At 45.6% G+C, this 19,207-nt stretch overlaps 1 protein-coding gene across 3 annotated transcripts in view; it reads right to left on the bottom strand.

The window, feature by feature from the left end:
• Positions 1 to 1,705: 1,705 nt before the first annotated feature.
• Positions 1,706 to 19,207, bottom strand: part of PIP4K2A (phosphatidylinositol-5-phosphate 4-kinase type 2 alpha) — a 179,273-nt gene continuing 161,771 nt past the window's right edge. For all 3 annotated transcript variants that reach the window (XM_067030388.1, XM_059057863.2, XM_067030389.1), the window contains 4 exons: positions 16,723 to 16,836; positions 8,069 to 8,312; positions 6,381 to 6,484; positions 1,706 to 3,884 (listed from right to left, as the gene is read on the bottom strand). In XM_067030388.1, the coding sequence (XP_066886489.1) occupies positions 3,804 to 3,884; positions 6,381 to 6,484; positions 8,069 to 8,312; positions 16,723 to 16,836 (543 nt within the window). In that variant the 3' untranslated portion in view covers positions 1,706 to 3,803. The remainder of the gene's footprint in view (positions 3,885 to 6,380; positions 6,485 to 8,068; positions 8,313 to 16,722; positions 16,837 to 19,207) is intronic.

Here is a 19,207-nt window from a genome sequence, read left to right on the forward strand (position 1 = left end):
AGACACTTCACTGGTCTTCTGGGCTCCTTTACGGTGCGCCGATGGTTGCAGAGGCAGGCCGGTCGCGTGTGAAGAGGGGCTGCAGGCGGGGCGGGGACCGAGCAGGCGGGTCAGGTGGCTCCCGCGCTCGGGAATCCAGAAGGCAGGCAGCTCTCTGCCCTTCAGAGGGTAACTTTTTTATTTTTAACAGCAGTCATGTGACTGGAGCCGAGTAAAGTGCTCTTTAAGACAGGGAGAGAGGAAGAGATGGGGTGTGATTTTAAGAGCTGGAAGAAGGCTGTACACCTGCAGGACACACACTGTGACCAGTGTTTTCGTGTGAATTACAGAATTCCTGGAGAGGCCATGTGCAGCGGTGCCGGGGCCTCCAGAGTCCATGGATGCTAAGAACTCCAGGGCTTAGACCTCTCGGCCTTGCCTTCTTTCCACTCCCCCACTTTATTTTACACATTTATATATTATATGCATTCCCGCTTCATTATTATTATATACAGTTCCTAATCTCTTGTATTTAACCCTTAACCAGTGTTTCCATAAGTGCCCGCATGAAGGATTAATGCTTCAGACCAACTCTGGTCGTTCTATGAATTAGCAATAACCAATTTTCTGGGACTAATGTGAATTCAACCCACGAAATTAAATAACCAAAATGAAAATGAATGTCTGTGTTCCACAAAGAAAATGGAATTTAAGCTCCCTCCTGACCACAGTCAGCTCTGCTGTAGTATGACATATGTTCCTAAACATCCCTGCTCTGTGCAAAATTGCACAGTAAAAACCACAGAGCTCATGGGAATGATGGGATTGGGGCACAACACCCGAAAGTGTCATTAGTGATACACTGGGAAAAAAAAGGAGCCTATTAATACAAACAGCACCATTTCAAACGTACTAAATGGTCAGGAAATATATAAATACCACAATAAATGTGGCACATTATCTTGAAAAAGACCTAGAGGATGCCTGTGGTCGCGGGTAGTAGGCGTCAGAAGGGCTGCAGCTCTTGGGTTGTTGGAAGTGAGGAAGGGAGAGTGATGTGAGGTCAGAGGCAGAGTCACAGCTCCATGTCCTGGCCACTGTGCCCCCCGGCATGTGGGGCTGAGGTAGATGTTTGAGGGTGTGTCTGGCATGTTCCTACCGGCGCAGTTCAGCTGGCTGCAGTCTTCCGTGTTCATCTAATGTTCCGTGAGGACCAGCATGCATGCAGCAAATGTGAAAAGCACGTGACGCTCAAATGATTCCCTCACATCTCAATCGCATTACAACAGTTACACATTTTCAAAACAAGTGCTACAGCTGCACTGTTTGCTCACCGGGCACCGGTGACAATGGAACGCTCTAAAAAGCCTTCTAGCCACCAATGGTGTCCAAGTAAAGTTTCAAAAAAAACGCTGACACACAGAACTATGGTTGGTTGGTAAATTTTAAAAATAAGACTGTGTATAAAGGGTATTTAAAGAGTATTCAGTGAAGAGATTTCTTTTCTCTGTCCATCTTTCAGTAAGTTGATTTTGTCATGGAAGTCTTTATCATTTATACTAATAAAATAGTTCACAGGTTGAAGGCAAAGCTCTAGTTCGTGAAAAGATTCAATTTTACTTTTACTTCTTCAGGGATCAGCTAAAGACACTCTTAGTACCGAGTATTTAAACTGTGTTTGCAATAGAGAGACACACAATTGAGAGAGAGGCACAAAGGCTCCACGTTGTGAGTCATCAAAGTGCTTTATTTCGTAAAGCCTGGCTCATGACTGGAGTGTACTGTTAGCACTAGGAGATACAAGGCAAACTTCCTCTGTCCGAAGAGTTGATCAACAGAACGGATGACAGAGACTGTTACAGACAAAAATAAAGCATTTTGTAAACTTCTAGAAGCATACACAGATTGGCCACAAAGGAAACAGTTACTCAAATAATGTATGGGTACCTTCTCTTTACTTCAGGGTCTCGCTTTTGTAATCCTGGATCAAAGAAACTACAGCATAACTTCAGAGCACTGAAAGGGACTCAACGCCAGAATGAATGGTGGGGAGAAAATACGAAATCACCATCTCAATTAATTTAAACACATAAAATACAGATTTGTACAACAAGGTCACAGTGCTGTTGACAGCGTCTGTTGAGGATAACAAGTCTCTGTGAAGTCAGTAGATATAGCAGAATGGCCTTGCTGCTGGCTTCCCAGGATTCTGGCTGCTGTCACCTGGTGTTTTCTGAAGTAAACCCACATACGTTGGGCACAGTTGCAGACTTGATAAGCCCTGAAGGAAAGTCACTGGCAGAGGCAGTATGGTGCGGGGTATCGAGCTGTAAGTAATTACTGAGGGGTGGATTTTTTTTTTTCTTTTCTGAACCTGCCTACAAAAATCATCTCACGTTTTAAACAAAGAATTTCAAAGGCACAGCTTTAGCACAGTGTATAAGTTGATAACCTATTCTAAGCAAGTCTAATATTTTAGCTTGACACCTTTCAGAAAATGCCAGGAAGTTGGTAAGTAGATGATCGATGTTGGAAATTTATAATTGATTAGACACAGTCAGCACAGTTTAGGGCAATGAACTTGCATAACCAGATCTGGGTTAAACATTTTCTTTAAAAAAAAAAATCATTAGGTTGATAAATGTGCATTGGAGGAAAACAAACCTTTTCCTTTTACTGTAAAAGACCGCCTACCATTAAAATGTGACTGCAGGATACATTTCAAAATATGACAGACATTTCACCTACACTGTAAAATGACTTTACATGTAAACTTCAAAAATCACATGCTGTACATTAAATTTTTAGATTCAGAAATATCCCTGTTTTCCTAATAATGTAAACAGTAATATTGAGGGTTTCAGTTAAGGGCAAATTCATAACAAAATACCACTGTTTAACTGGAAAATTGAGTTCTAAATGCTTTGCTCCCCTCCCCACCATGGGAGATGTATATGCCATTGCCCAAAACTGCACTTTTCAGGTAAGCTTTATTTTTATTTTGTGGCATTAGTTACTATATTGCAACGTAAGAGTGTGTCAGTGAAGAAGCTCCAGGCAAGAAAAGAGAAGTAAGCAGTTTTCCTGGGCATATTTACTGAGGTGAAAAGGTACAGAGAGAGACACAAGGGGCATCAGCTTCCTGCTGGAGGAGGGGCGGTTGTCCTCAGACACCGTGAGTCCCGACACCCGAACCAGGATGCGCGGGAGATGCCGGCCTCCTCCGTCCAGCGCCCGGGGTGCAACTATTAAGGAGTGTCAGCGTGCGTGGTAGAAGTGTAACATCTGCAGTAAGTTTTTTTTTCCTTTTAATCGCCATCATTATTATTATCATCATCATTATTATCTACATTATTATTACGATTACCGTCTCACATCTTTCAACTCCAAAAAATAAACTGATCCACAGTTTATCGTGTGGCGCCAACCTGGTTGGTCTGACATGCCTTGCCTTCTCCCCTCCCCCTTGCATGTGCTCACTCACTCATTCATTCACTCATTCGTCCGCAGCTGGAATCAGAGGGTTACTGCCCCAAACACACTCTGACCGAAGTCGGTTTCCATCAGTTTTTAAGATGCTCACGTGCGCGTGCGCACGCACGCCCCCCCCCGCCCCCCCCACATACACACCCAAGTCAGAAATAGCTAGAGTGACGCTGGGAAATATCAGGCAGCTGTTAAAGCAGGTAGTCCCTAAATCGGTCATCTTGGCCTGAAGATGTAAACGAGGAGGTGTGCTTCACTGAGTTTGGTTTTCATTTTTCCTGTGCTGAAGCCACCTCTGTCCTTCCCACGCTCACGTCCGTCTTCGGCCATGCAGGACGTTACGTCAAGATGTGGCCAATAAAGTCCAAAAAGCGCTTGGAATACTGTTCTGGGTTCACGGTGGAGATCTCCGCACCAGCCTGGGTAGCGTGAGAGGAGAGGAACAGTGACAGAATTACTATCGGTACCTGCAGGAACTTCCACTGCAGCTGAATACGAAGCCAGTCATTTTCAAACCTGTGCAGCCTCTACTCGTAACTCAGAATATCTTGGATATTGGTCTGAATAGCCAAGGCTCTTAGGAATCTGTGTGTGAAAACGAGGCAGAGTCGTAGGACCAACAGATGCCACTGTCACACACACTGTGACTGCTGCCACTAAAAAAAAAAAATCCAACCAGCCACGTTTGAGATGCTCCCGTCAAATGTGGAATCTGCACGGCCTACATTCAGAAGCCACGGGGAGGATGCTTCTGTTTCTCAAGAGAGCAGATTGGAGATTCCTTGAGAATTGGCCAAAAGGAAACTCCAATGACAAGGACACAAGGACCGTGTTCATTTTTCGGGACCGAGGTAAGCGGCTGTGTGCTCAGAAATGAGGGGTGACAGCCGCAGCAGCAGGGGCTCTTTCCTGGCCCCGTAAGCAGGCGAGACACAGCACTGTGACTCGTCTCCCCCGGAGGGGCACGGGCACAGGGGTGCCATCGTCCCCGTTCACAGAGACCTGCTTGGAGCTGGGAAGCCGGCCCCTCACAGAGGCTCAGTGGGGGGGGGGGGGGTTTCCTATGACAAAAGCACAGTGCGGGCCAGCAGACCCCCATCGTTACCAGCCAGACTCCTGAGCTGCAAAGGGCAGGGCCAGAGTTTTACTAAATCACCAGATGCTATTTTTACACACGCAGCTCACAGGGGAACCTGTAATTTCCATGCCTGGCCTGGGCACCTGGGATCTCCACGGAGGAGCCCCAGTTTTGAAGACAGAGAATGGTTCTCAGCAGCAGCTCGACACGACATTCCTCTGCAGAGGAATGTCTTGCTGTTGCAAACTGCACCCAGTTTTAGGCCGTGTGCCGTATCATGGAGCTGAGCTGGTGACTTACAGGGGAGATGCAAATGGAGCCATGTTTGCTATGGCACGTTTCCAGTTTCACGTGGTCTAGAATATCACAGCAGGTTTGAGGAGGGGTGGGAACAAACACGGAGCATCCCCCACTGTTCCGTCTATTCACCACAAAAATCTCATCGGTAAGGCATTAGGACCCCTTCATCAGCTGGCGGAACTGAAGCGCCAAAGCGCTTCCTCCAGGTCACACACTGGAAAGGTGAAATAGGATTCTGGCCCAGCTCTGTCCTTGCAAGGCACGCAGGTTGTTCAACCAGAGATAAGCATCAGAATTACCGGAGCCTCTTAGAAGCCCCTCCCCCAGCCTCCCGAGCTGGACTCAGAATCAGGGAAAGGGGTGGTGCATCTGTCAGGCACACAGTTTGCAAACGGTGCTCGGAAGGCTGCGGCGCCAGCCCCCGTGTGAGAACTGCTGGGTACCCTTCTCTCTGACCGATAGAGGATTCTTAACGCGTTCGGTGGGCTGGGTGGGTCGTGGTCCGTGCGCTGCACACAGCGGGCGCACCAGAAATAGTTGACGGTGTGACTGAAATATTTCTGTGGCAAATGGGGTATGGTGTTAGGCTGGTTCCGTCGCTGACACGACAGCCTGTTTGACTTTAAAATAGAGAAAAAGAGCCTTTAGTAGAGGTTGATGTTCTGCTGGATCTTGGTCGGCTCCACACTGTGGGGAAGCATCTCTCCCGCCAGTGTGAACAAGCCAGGGCACAAGTCGGGGTCTGTGGCCTTTTGGGCGCGCCTGAAAGCCAAAGTGGGTCCCTGCGATGCAAGCACAGTGGAGACTCACGACTTGTGAAGTCCAGCTGGCCAGGCGGGCCTCACTGGGCGATCGGGGGGCGGGCCTGGGTCCTGAGGAGCAGTCCTCTCTCTACCACTGCCTAGGACGTGATCCTGGCTGGCAAGTTACTCCGTAAGCTCTCGTCCTCAGTCTCTTCACCTGATAAGCAGGTGTGCACTGGTTATCCCTCACAGGCTTGTCCCGGGGATTCAACGAGTTACCATAGGCCGGGGACAGTGAGAATTCTGAGCAAGGACCATAAAGGTGAGGGGTTCGTATTACTAAACTTCGATCCTGCACTCAACAAATTTCTCTAGTAGAAAAAGTTACAGTCTGCTGTGCGGAAAGGAATATAATACTGCGTATCTTGGAAGCGTGTGAAGCAGAGAATAGTGCTTCTGTTCTGAACATTTCATATTAAAACACTTAGTTGTCATCATTCAGCCCTTTTGTCTTTGAAACATTTTTCGAACAAAAAAGAATTTGTGTAATATTCTCGTGACGCGTGTGTCTGTTAACCCTGGTGGGTAAAAGAAGAGCCGCGCCGGATTTCAGTGACTTGCAAGCGGCGGTCCGAGCGCGTGCTGGTTCCGACTCTGCCTCAGAGCGTGACCCCTGCAGGGAACCAGAGCCAATGAAGGGCTGTGGGCAGCTCGGCGGAAAGGAGCGGACCTGGGCTGGTCCCTGCACGGCAGGAAGCAGGGAGCAGAGAGGGAAACCAAACAGAGATACTTACGCCGTGTTTAACAGTTTTTGCAGCGTGGGCAGCTTTCTTTTTTGCATCATAATGAGTCAGAATGTCAATAATTGCCATAAAGTACACCTCTTTCCTAGGCGAATCTGTAAAGGGACAAGAGCGATGATTGTGGGACAGGTGATGACAGCACCTGGAAAAGTGCGAGCTGCTGATGGAGGAAGAGGTGAGGGATTCAGTGGGATGGGGGTCGAAGGGGTCTGAAAACAGAGGCAATAGAAGCTTTTCAAGTCTTGCATATCCCTGTGAAACAGCTTAACTTTCTGTCCCCATTACTCTCTCAATTTAAAAGGTAAAAAAGAGAATATAACCTCAGGATATTACCAGTAGAGGTGCAAGGGTGAGACTGTTTTTGTTAACCTTCATTTTCTTTAGATTTTTTTTTTTTTTTTTTTTTTGCGGTACGCGGGCCTCTCACTGTTGTGGCTTCTCCCGTTGCGGAGCACAGGCTCCGGACGCGCAGGCTCAGCGGCCATGGCTCACGGGCCCAGACGCTCCGCGGCATGTGGGATCTTCCCGGACCGGGGCACGAACCCGTGTCCCCTGCATCGGCAGGTGGACTCTCAACCACTGCGCCACCGGGGAAGCCCTCATTTTCTTTAGTGATTGTGTATTGCTTTGGTATAAAGAAAAATGCTATTGTAAAAATACTCTCTAAAACAAGAAGTAATTATGCTCCCTAATACTTTCTTACCATTACATACTGTTCCTAATTAGCTGTTCCTAATTCTCATTGGATCTAGTATCAGGACTGGATAAAGGCATATATCATCTACAGTACCCATCTTCTACATATCTCCACAAATATGATGCTGTTTCAATTATGAACAATATGAAAAAGTACATTTGACTATATCTAATTTTCTGTGTTGAAGAAACAATTTTGGTGAGCAAAATAAAAAATATAACTCAAACTCACCTGGCTGCTGTGCCATGAGATATTTTTTTAAGCAATGATGGACCACAATTTTTATTACTCAGAAAATCAGAGGCCTGCTTTTATCTATAAATTTTTTTTCCATGTATAAGTAGCTAAAGTAGCATGTAATATTTCTACAAATATCTAATCACCCAGATTTTGAGGATTAAGATGGATCTCACTTTAGAGAAGAGGGCCACAGACACCTTAATGGGGGAAGGAGCAGAGTACAGACACAGCAGCAAATGGGAGCTTCTCATCCCACACCCTGGGCCAGCTTCAGCACCCCCGAGAGGGAAAGGGCTGGTGGCCATGAGCTGCCTGCCCTGCACGATGTCCACGGGCGTTTTGGAGTGGACCACGTATGTACCTAGCTCCGGACAGACTTGTGACACTTGAGAGCCACATAAAAGAGAGATAGCTAAGAAAAAGAATATTTTAAAACATTTGGTATGGATATTTACACAGGCATGTGCATATATGTGTGTTGTATATGTACAACACACACTTGGTGGTTTCACTCTGTTCCCTCAACATCACACAATTCAAGGACCTCATCACATTACAGTTCAAAACCAGAGGTTACAGTTACCTTTAACATACTTTGTCCTGAAATCAATTGATCGGGACTCTTGAGAAGGAGTCTTACAGGGCAGCATGCTTTTAACCGGGGTGAGGATTACCAGTAGATAACAATGCAGAAAGAAAAATCCAGCCAATGGTAAAAAGAGTTGATAGTAACTCAACTTACTTTCGTGGCATTTAATTCCATAAACATCAATGTTTGGATCAAACTCGCCCGGAGCCAAGGGTGGTGAGCTGTTGAGCGTATTTCCAGGACTGTCAGGGGGGGTTCCGATAGGGTGGGTGCCGTCGCTCTCCCCCTCCTCCTCTCCGTCATTCTCTTCACACTCCACTTCCTCCTGTTCGGCTCTCTCCACATCGTGGATTCCCACCAGGAGGCTGTAGTCCATGAGCTTCAGCTGGGCAAGAAACTGGAAGGTGGGAGGCGACGTGGTCAGTTACGCCTTAAACACAACCCCAGAGTTAAAGACGGCAAGCTCACAAAAGGGCGGTAGAGGCGAGAAGAAGATACCCCGGGAGCAGCCAGGAGCCTTTTTAACGGCGCTGTCACGGCCCCGGGCAGTTTCTCCAGCCAAAGCTGTAGCCTCACACTTCAGGCTGGCTCACAGCTAGCATTATCTCCCTGAGATGCAAAGCTAGGGCTGCTGAGAGGGACGCGTTTATCACATAGAGGTTGTACTACACCAAAGAGCAGAGAGCAAGGCTGGCAAGGAGACGCAGGGAGGAAGAAAACGTTTCTCTGAACAATTAAGACTGGCTAATGGGGAAACCGGGGACCTCCCACGTAGCTTCCAGGGGAGCCTCTCTGAACGGCCTGTGAAAGGCACTCTGAAATGCAGCCCGCTCTGTGGAGGAGAGTATCGTGCTGTCCATCACAAATAGGCACGAGCACAGTGTCCCGATCAACCAGCAAATGCCTGTGTCGCCGTCAGCACCGTCCTTCAGGCCTGCTCGGGGGTTTCCTTCTGGATGGAAGCAGGAGCCGGAGATGCTCCTGCATCGCCCCCTCCCACGCCTAGCACCGTGCCTGCCCCAACCGACCCCTTTAGCTGGGGGCTCTCTCTGGCCCGTTGCCCTCGCCCCCACCGCATACCCCGGATGCCCTCCAGAGGTCTGGGCACAGCTGGAGAAGCTGGATTGCCGGCTGGCAACGTCTCCCACCCACGGGTGTGTAGTGGGCGCGGCGTGGGTGGGGCTCGGTCGGGCCAGGCCTCGTGCTGGTTGCAGGGTGACAAGGCAAAAGCCCCCTCGCCCCATCCCTGCTTCTCCCTCTGGGCCCTTGGGAGGTCCCTGGGAAGTGGCGACGGTTGGGTGCTGCCCCTACTTTCCCTTCGGGTCTTTTGGCAAGGGAAGAATTTGATCTGGTCACGCCCCCACCTAAGACCTTTCAGTGGGGTATCGTTTCTCACAGGGTGGAAACAAACTCTAACACCGTCCACGGGACCTGGGTAGTTTGGCCTCATCGCCTCTCGGGCCATCTTGGACCCTGTGCTGGCCTCTGGCCCCCTCACTGCACCCATTCACCTCCCACTTGACCTTCAGGTCTCAACTGCAGGGCACTTGCTCACGGAAGCCTGTCCCGATTCCTGCTGGGCATGTGTGCACTGCACACTTTCCCCTAAGGATACCTGGTTTAGCTGCACACTCATCCTACTACTTGAGTAACTTCTATCCTCCCCAAACACCGCAGCCCCATGGAGACAGGGGCTCTGGCTTATTTTGCCCTTGAAACCGCCATTATTAGTCAAATCCATCTCACCTGCCTTCACTAATCAAGGTCTTTTAAGACTTGCATGGCCTCCAAGGGGCACGTAGCCTAAACAATGATATCTGCCCAGCTGCTTTCTAGAAACTTGGAGTCAGCTGTGTCTAGTTTGAGCTGAGCTGGTTGAGACTGGATAGGACCACTGACCTTCCAACTGGGCATGCGTGAGTGTCTTTTTACACGTGCAGAGGATGGAAAGCTCCACCCTTGGATCGTGCAGAGGCCAGTAGCCTGGTTAAACCTGTGCAGAGCCAGGATTCCCCTACCTTTTCCCAGTCGCCTTTCCTCACTCTCCCCAGGCCTCAGACAGCCCTGCTGCTGCTTATCCCATAAACACCTCGAGCCCCTTGCCTTGGGGAGGCGAATTTGAGATTTTCTCCTACCGCTTGGCTGCCTTGTGAACAAACCCTCTCTGCTGCAAACCTCAGCGTCTCTGCGTTTGGCTTGCTGCACGTCGGGCACGGACGAGCCTGGTTTGGTGACACCCTCACTGCGCTCCTGACTCCCAGGTAAGTGATGTAGCTACTTGGTGTTTACTGAACAAGAGAACAGGATGCCTGCTGCTTCTTCCCCAGTCCCCCTTACCTCTCCCGAATTTCCCCCGACCCCTTCCTCTAAGAGAAATAACCACCCAAACCAAATAAAAACGAACAAAGCAACCACAAGACCTTCCCTCGAGACTGCAAGAGGCAGCACGAACCGGAAGGCAAACGAGACCACTGACGATATATCTTTAAAGAGCAGAACCTCTCTTTAACACGTAGGTGTGTTTGGCCCTCAGGTGGTTGGCCGTACAAACACACTTTCAAGTGTGCTTTGTGTAGAGAGGACAAAAGGGGCTGCCTGTAATTGACCTGCCGGAGGTCAGGCGGGGAAGGGGTGATGGGCAGGGCTGAACTGCCACACGAAGTAGGGTGCGTCTCCAGGCCCACGTCTTCCCCTGGCACCACGTCTCACAACGTCGGCCAGGCCCAGAGCTCCTTTCCTGGGTCTCTGATCTGTGGTCAGACCACTGCTTAGGCTCCTCTCCCAGTAAGGAAACATTTGTTTTCAGTAAATAAAAGTGAAGGTAGCTCCCAGCATCACCCACTAAACTATCAGTGAAATGAAAAATGCATCTCTTGACAAGAAGTTGTTCTGACATACCCAAGATCACGGAAACCAGCTGCAGCCCCAAATGAGGTTTATATATGAAATGGGGATTATATAAATCTTCAAATCTGTGCGGCTGAGACAAATGGAAAAGACCAAGGACAGCACAGTGGTTAAGAGAGCTATACGCTTTTGCTGATAAGGGTGACCCGTTAAAGTATCAGATAATCTTAAATAAAATTTTAAAGTTTTGGAGTCAGGTGGGCAGTTAAAGTTTACGTTACTAGCTCTGTGCCTTGATGATAAATTCACCTCTCTGAGCTCTAACTATGAAATGGGACACCACCACTAAACCCACAGCGGTGTGGAAAGGGTTAGAGAGAACGTAGTGGAGGCAATGAAAAGTGCCTTGTGTGTAACAGTGGACGCGGTTTTATCATTGTCTGTGTGGTCATTGTGGTCAAAACCTTTTTTTCATCAAGTAGGTAACTTAAACATGGGGACAGCTTCAAGTGAGGTGGGCCAAGAGGGGAGACATGCTGAAGAGCCCATTGACTCCTCAGCTTTTATTGTCATAAAACGTCATTTAAGATCTCTTCTAAAGTAGAGGGAAACACAAGGCAGCAGCAGACCTGAGATTCTTGCTAGAGAAAGTCCCTGCTGGGCATCACAAAACTACTGTGGGCTGAAGGTGACAGACCCCAAAGAGAAGAGGGGTTCGGGGCTCCCTGGAGGGTCTACCTCCAGCTAACATTAGGAACTTAATACACATTTGCTATTTTCTGTCATCCCTTTAAGCTTCTAACTCAAATTAGTGATTTCTAAATACATAAGATTTCAAAGCATGAAGATTTTTAAATCTTTATAATCTCTAGGTCCCATGCTTTCCAACTTAATAATTATCCACCAGACCTTGATCAGCCTCTTTTTCCCTCAGAATATCCCACCTAATCTGCTTCCCTCATAATTAATTCCTCATTATACCAAATCTGAGCTAGTATCTTCCTCAAGGTTTTTATGAGCCCTGTCACACACAAACCCTTCTAGAAAACTGTGGCTAAAGAGCTGTTAATAAACTCTCCTTCTGTGTGTTGTCTTTGGAGAAATGTCTATTTAGGTGGTCTTTCCCATTGTTTGATTGGGTTGTTTGGTTTTTTGTTGATGAGTTGTATGAGCCATTTGTATACTTTGGAAATTAAGCCCTTGTTGGTTGCTTCGTTTGCAAATATTTTCTCCCATAGGTTATCTTTTCATTTTGTTTATGGGTTTCCTTTGCTGTGTAAAAGCTTGTAAGTTTGCTTAGGTCCCATTTGTTTATTTTTGTTTTTATTTCTATTGGCTTGGGACACTGACCTAAGAAAACATGGGTACGATTTATGTCAGAGAATGTTTTGCCTATGATCTTGTCTAGGAGTTTTATGGTGTCATATCTTTTAAGTCTTTGAGCCATTTTGAGTTTCTTTTTGTGTATGCTGTGAGGCTGTGTTCTAACTTCATTGATTTACACGTGGCTGTCCAGCGCTCCCAGCACCACTTGCTGAAGAGACTGTCTTTTTCCCATTTTATATTCTTGCCTCCTATGTTGAAGATTGATTGATTGTAGGTGTGTGTGTGTGTATTTTTTCCTGGGCTCTCTATTCTGTTCCATTAATGTCTGTTTTTGTGCCAGTACCACAGTGTTTCGATACTGTAGCTTTGTAGTATTGTATGAAGTCTGCGAGGGTTATGCCTCCTGCTTTGTTCTTTTTCCTCAGGATTGTTTTGGCAATTCTGGGTCTTTTATGGTTCCATATAAATTTTAGGATTCTTTGTTCTAGTTCTGTGGGAACTGTCATGGGTAATTTGATAGGGATCACATGAAAAGATGCTCAACATCTCTAATTATTAGAGAAATACAAATCAAAACTACAATGAGGTATCACCTCACACCAGTCAGAATGGCCATCATTAAAAAGTCCACAAATAACAAATGCTGGAGAGGGTGTGGAGAAAAGGGAACTCTCCTGCACTGTTGGTGGGAATGTAAGTTGGTGCAGCCACTATGGAGAACAGTATGGAGGTTCCTTAAAAAACTAAAAGTAGAGTTGCCATATGATCCAGCAATCCCACTCCTAGGCATATACCCAGATAAAACTGTAATTCAAAAAGATACAGGCACCCCCTGTGTCCATAGCACTATTTACAATAGCCAAGACATGGAAACAACCTAAATGTCCATCAACAGATGAACGGATGAAGGTATGGTATATATTTATATACAGTGGAATACAACTCAGCCGTCAAAAAGAATGAAATGATGCCATTTGTAGCAACATGGATGGACCTAGAGATGATCACACTAAGTGAAGTAAGTCAGAAAGAGAAAGACAAATACTGGAAGATATCACTTACATGTGGAATCTAAAATATGATACAAATCAATATGTCTACAAAACAAAAACAGACTCACAGATACAGACAGTAGATTTGTGGTTGCCAAGGGGGGTGGTGGGGGAGGGAAGGAGTGGGAGTTTGGGACGAGCAGGGGCAGACTATTACATAGAGAACTGGATAAACAACAAGGTCCTACCGTACAGCACAGAGAACTACTGATATAGTCAGTATTCTGTGATAAACCATAATGGCAAAGAATATGAAAAAGAATATATGTATAACTGAGTCACTTTGCTGTACAGAAATTTACAAGCAACATTGTAAATCAACTATACTTCAATAAAATTAAAAAAAAAAACTTCTTTACAACAGATTTGAATTTACTTTTTACTAAGTTTATTAATACACTTGTTCTACTGAATCACCACCTCCCAACACATCTGTGATACAGGATTAAAATTCCAACCATCCCTATTTGGGTTATATTTAATCGCTTGTTGAAAGCCGTAATAATCCTCTCTTGGAGTACTTTATCTGAAAACAGTCTCGACTGTGCTGGCACAAACATCTTTAACCTGCATGTTCTATTAGCAGTGTAGGAGTGTGGCTGCCAGTGGCCTCAAATCCCAGTCTGAATTTAGTAGCTGTGTGTCTTTGAGCAAATTACATAGTGTCTCTGGGCTCAGTTTTCTCATCCATAAATTGGGATAACGGCGCTCAACCTCAAGGAGTTAGAAGAATGAAGGGAGAGGACGACTGCACAGGAAGGACTTATGCTCTACATGCCGTGTAAGCGTTGGCCGCCAACCATCCTGCTGTCTGCAGCGCTCCCTCCCCTGCCCAACCCCGACCCAAGACGTGAGGGATGAGATGGCCTGAGATGGGGCGGATGCCACAGGACACAGAGCACAGTTTTGCGTTGTGTGAAATTTGGATCCCAGTGTGAGCCAGCGAGAGATGAGCGGGGGCCCTGGCCAGAGCTGACGAGAAGCGGGTCAGAGGGCAAAAGTGACTTTTCACTCTCCATAGAGTGCTTTCTTCTGGAGAAAAGGGTTCACATATACTCATGTGTAAAGCTATCAGAACTAAGGTACTCTGAGCAGCATATGAATAGAACAGAATTTCAAACGCAGAAAAAAAGCCCCTAGGTTCTGATTTTCCTACAAAAATATTTATTGAGCCGTAGTAAACTCATCTTTTACTTAAAGCATTGAGTCAGCCCCCCAACCCCCAAATCCTGTACTTAAACAGGCCAGCCAGCTAAATTAGAAAGCATGGACCTGATGGAAAAATGAAACGAGATTACATTCTAGTCTCATTATCAAGATCAGATGTCAAGCTACTTCACCATAATTACCCGCTTAAAAATTTAATAATGCTTCTGCATGAATTTCAAAACTAGACATTTACCAACCATTGAGAATTTATTAAAATGAAAGAACGCCTTATGCCCTGCCTCCATTTCAACAAAACAGCTAAGTGCCAGAGCCATGGATGGGGTTAAAATTATCCAAATCCTCTAATCAAGACACTATTAGAGACAATGAAAGGGCGGAGAGAATCCTTGTGTGATTCAACTGTAAATTTGAACGGCTTCAGTTACATTATTTGTGGGGTCTAAATATCACAGTAATATACAGCCGACAGAAGAAAAGATGAAAACCGTCTTTCTAGCAGATCAGATAACCCTTAGGCTATTTACCATAATTGCTAAAGCAATATTATTCTTGGGATCAAAGACTTGCAGAATAATGAATAAAATTCTCAAAGAGCATGTCTACCTGTGTCACTTTGTTATCAGATCAAGTTGACCCCAAAGTAAAAGGGAAATACTTAGCTAATATGCATTTTAATAAAAACCACTGACAACTGAAGAAAAATAAATGCTTAATAATGAGAAACCGGAGAAAAACTACTTTTTAAAAAAGACACTTGTATCCTTCAAAAATAACCAATATCTAGGTTCTAATCAAAGCATATACCTGATGTAGGCTAAAGTGCAAAAAAATTTCTTAAAATAACTTATAACCTAAAAAAAAAATCATGAACTAATTTGGTCAGTCTGCATGTCTTGCAGTGAAAGATGTTAGAAGATTAAAAAGAAAATTATTATACTGCTTCTACCCTCATGGGCGATATAATCTAATCCATGACATTTGTTCTTTGGCCCAAGTCATTTTGTTTGGGTTTTTTTTTTTTGGCCATGTGGCTGGGCTTGCCAGGGGGGTGGCGTCTTAGTTCCCTGACCAGGGATGGAACCTGGGCCCTGGCAGGGAAAGAGCCGAGTCCTAACCACTGGACCACCAGGGAACTCCCAAGTCATTTTGTTTTTAATGACACAAGAAAATCTTTCCACAAAGCCTCTCTGAGTAGCAGATCTGTACTGGTATGTGGAGAACTGTACTTCAAAGTTAAAAAAACCAAAACAGGGCTTCCCTGGTGGCGCAGTGGTTGAGAATCTGCCTGCCAATGCAGGGGACACGGGTTCGAGCCCTGGTCTGGGAAGATCCCACATGCCGCGGAGCGACTGGGCCCGTGAGCCCCAACTACTGAGCCTGCGCGTCCGGAGCCTGTGCTGAGCAACAAGAGAGGCCGCGATAGTGAGAGGCCCGCGCACCGCGATGAAGAGCGGGCCCCGCTTGCCGCAACTAGAGAGAGCCCTCGCGCAGAAACGAAGACCCAACACAGCCAAAAAATAAATAAATAAATAAATTAAAAAACACAAAACCCGCACACACATGAACAAAAGTAACAGCTAAGAAAAACAAAGTAACTGTTTAAATTAGAACTCTCTTTGCACTGTTTTGTAACCTAACAAACTTCAAGAAAAGAACGTTTTTCCTGAATTTATTTCTAGAAGAATTATATATAAGGAAGTTCAATGGGAGAACTGCAATGCCATTACAATAAATCGAAGACAGGGAAAGGTGTATTTTTAATTCGTAAACCAGCATTTACAAAGAGAGCTCCATTATAGACTCAAAGCCCATTTCCACATAGTATTTTATTTCTCACCACACCCCCCGTGACCCTGGCGTCCTAAACGGCCTTGGTGCCGTTCCCGTGCTGTGGCGAGGCTGTTTTGATGGGCCCGACGTCACTAACTTCACAGAGGCTGGTGCAAATGTGAAGCATTAAGCGACTGAGGCTGGGTTTTGCAACACCAGGATGAGGTTCAGATGGAGAAAACGCTGAATTCAGAGAGTTACTATCCACTTGTCGACACGCTCTGCACTTGGACAGAATGCACTCAGTCCCCTCGGCCCCAGCCGTGGCTGCCGTGGGCAGCCAGCCTACCCCCCTACCCAACAAGGAAGCCGGGAACCGGAGGGAGGGGAGGCCAGCGGAAGACGCCGCCTGCTTGCTTTTTTGTTTGTCCTCTAAAGGGGGAGCTGCTGAATTTGCACACTTCTCTTTTAAACCAGATCACACATGAGATATACCTGTTTATATCTGCTTTGGATAACGTACAACATATGTTTTTGCCTTGGTTGCCGATTTAAATAGATGGTTTTAAGAGCTCCTGAAAACCCAGTACTGCTGACATTCATACAATGGGCCGTCTCTTATACTGAGTTTCTTTTTCTTACCTCGACATCCTTCTTCAGTTTTTCCAGGAATACTTTTTTGTTATTGTCATCAATATAAATCTTTTGACCCTCGTTAATGAAATCATTATCCTTTAAAGTTGGCAGTTCTTTGGCCTAAAAAAAAAAAAAAAAAAAAAAAAAAGAGAAGAAGAATAAGAAAGAAGCTTGATTAAAATCTAAAAGACATGTATGCCCTCCAACCCTGGAGGTTAAGTTCCCACCCTTGGAAGCTGAGTTTGCCCTGTTCACTGCAGAGGTCTTACCCAAGGCAACGACATGTGAGGTGGCTTGAGTGCCGCAAGGGGGCACCAGTGAGCTATGACCACTGGAAGCATTTCCACTAGGAATGGAGGTCAGGTATACTCCATATTATGAGGCTTTTGTAACCGACTTCATGGTTTTCATATGAATGAACCTGACTGCTTTCTTAGATTCACTTTCTTAAAGAAGATTCACAAGAAGTCTCCTAGGTATAGAATTCATATCCTTGGAATTCTTTGTCAGGGACCCTCAATTTTCTTACTGGTATAACCCAACTCCACCCCTCCCTGACAACACACACACTTTTGGGATAGCCTTTGCTGGGTTCATGTTACAAATAACATCTTGCTCAGAAAAGCACCATCCACAATCCTATCTAATTAATTAATTTATTTATTTATTTATTTTTTAAAAAGAAGATGTTGGGGGTAGGAGTTTTTAAATTAATTTATTCATGGCTCTGTTGGGTCTTCGTTTCTGTGCGAGGGCTTTCTCTAGTTGTGGCGAGTGGGGGCCACTCTTCATCGCGGTGCGCGGGCCGCTCGCTATCGCGGCCTCTCTTGTTGTGGAGCACGGGCTCCAGACGCGCAGGCTCAGTAGTTGCGGCTCACGGGCCTAGTTGCTCCGTGGTATGTGGGATCCTCCCAGACCAGGGCTCAAACCCGTGTCCCCTGCATTGGCAGGCAGATTCTCAACCACTGCGCCACCAGGGCAGCCCCATAATCCTATCTAATTTCTGAGTCAGGGAGACTGTGCAGCCAGAGGTTAGCTATCTGCCCTTCTAAGCCTCCCTGCACACCACTCCAAGAAGGAAATTCTGTTTTCATTTGGGCAGTATCGAAGGAAAATGTCTTCTAGAATAAAGCATATTAAGATGAGAAGTTCTACCCTTTAAAAATAAACAAGAGAGTAGTGAGCTGGCAGCTAAACTACGCTGAGGCTGAGCAACACAGAGTGATGTGTGATTATCAACATATGGGTCATAAGAAAAGAAAACAAACAAAAAAACTAGTTGTACTGCAGCACATAAGATAATAGAGGCATATAGCTTTAAAATAGTGTGGATTATTCAACTTCGTGCAACCTGCATTCTGGGAGAGTTCAAAACCCCTCCCCACACCTTTTGGCTGACCTTATAAGAAATAACCACTCCTGTTTATTTCTTCCAGTTGAAAGGAATCCAACATAATACATTGCCTTTCTTAGTGTACTAATGAATGCCTCCTTTCCTTAAGTGTGAACTAAATAGGGAGGGAGAATAAAAGGAAAGACCTTATTGTCCTTCCTGGTCTCCACACTACCTCCCCCTCATTCAGAGTGATTAAAAGCTCACTGGGCACATCTGTCTCCTGAACCACCTTCCAAATCCCTAAACTGCTCACTTTTCCTTTCTATTCTGTAAGGTACACACATGTATGTAAACTACTCCCATCTATCTGCGCGCGCACACACACACACACATGCACGTATATTATGCAGTTCTAAATTAGCTTTGCTACTCATTTAAACTTTGAGAAAATGTGCAGTTTTGTGAGTTTCGAATTTGATATAACTAGTGCCAAAATAATTATCCTTACAAAGCAGGTATAGCAAAGCTCAGAAATCCAAAGATTCCATTCAATAAGTGGTTACTGAATAACTGTCACGTATAGGAATATAAAAATGAATAGGTCAACATTTCTCTTCTAAAGGAGTTTGTAATCTTGTATGAGACACACCAAAGCAAGTAAGTAAGAAAACAAGGCAGCATGAGTTTGTAAGGCCTATAGATAAATAGTACGGTTCTTAGGGAGAGACTGATCTACTTTCAAATATTTTATGCCGAGTCAGAGTCTGAGGAAATGAAATGCAGTGCCATTCTACACAAAAACTAGGGAGGGGCCTGGTAGACTAACTCCGCAAGTTTGTCATTAATCATTTAAAAATGTAAAATGTGAAAAAAAAAATGTAAAATGTGAAAGAAAACCCTGAATGCAAAGATGGCATGTTAATGTTAAATGTTTGAGTCAAGCACACAGACCTGAAGTTGTTCTTGTCTTAGAACTGAAACATAGTTTCACAGTGAATGAAATGCAAGGATCTGAAGTTTAACAAGCTCAGAGGCCAGTGAGAAGCTTTGTCAAAGGTGCAAAACTGGGGTGCTTTAGAAAGTGCTGAAGCCGGATGTATGCACAAACACAGGAGATGGAGAGGGTCATGATTCTCCAAGCAGACAGCTCAGGCA

The sequence above is a fragment of the Kogia breviceps genome, chromosome 3 (assembly GCF_026419965.1).
Source record: "Kogia breviceps isolate mKogBre1 chromosome 3, mKogBre1 haplotype 1, whole genome shotgun sequence".
NCBI classification, from domain to species: Eukaryota; Metazoa; Chordata; class Mammalia; order Artiodactyla; family Physeteridae; genus Kogia; species Kogia breviceps.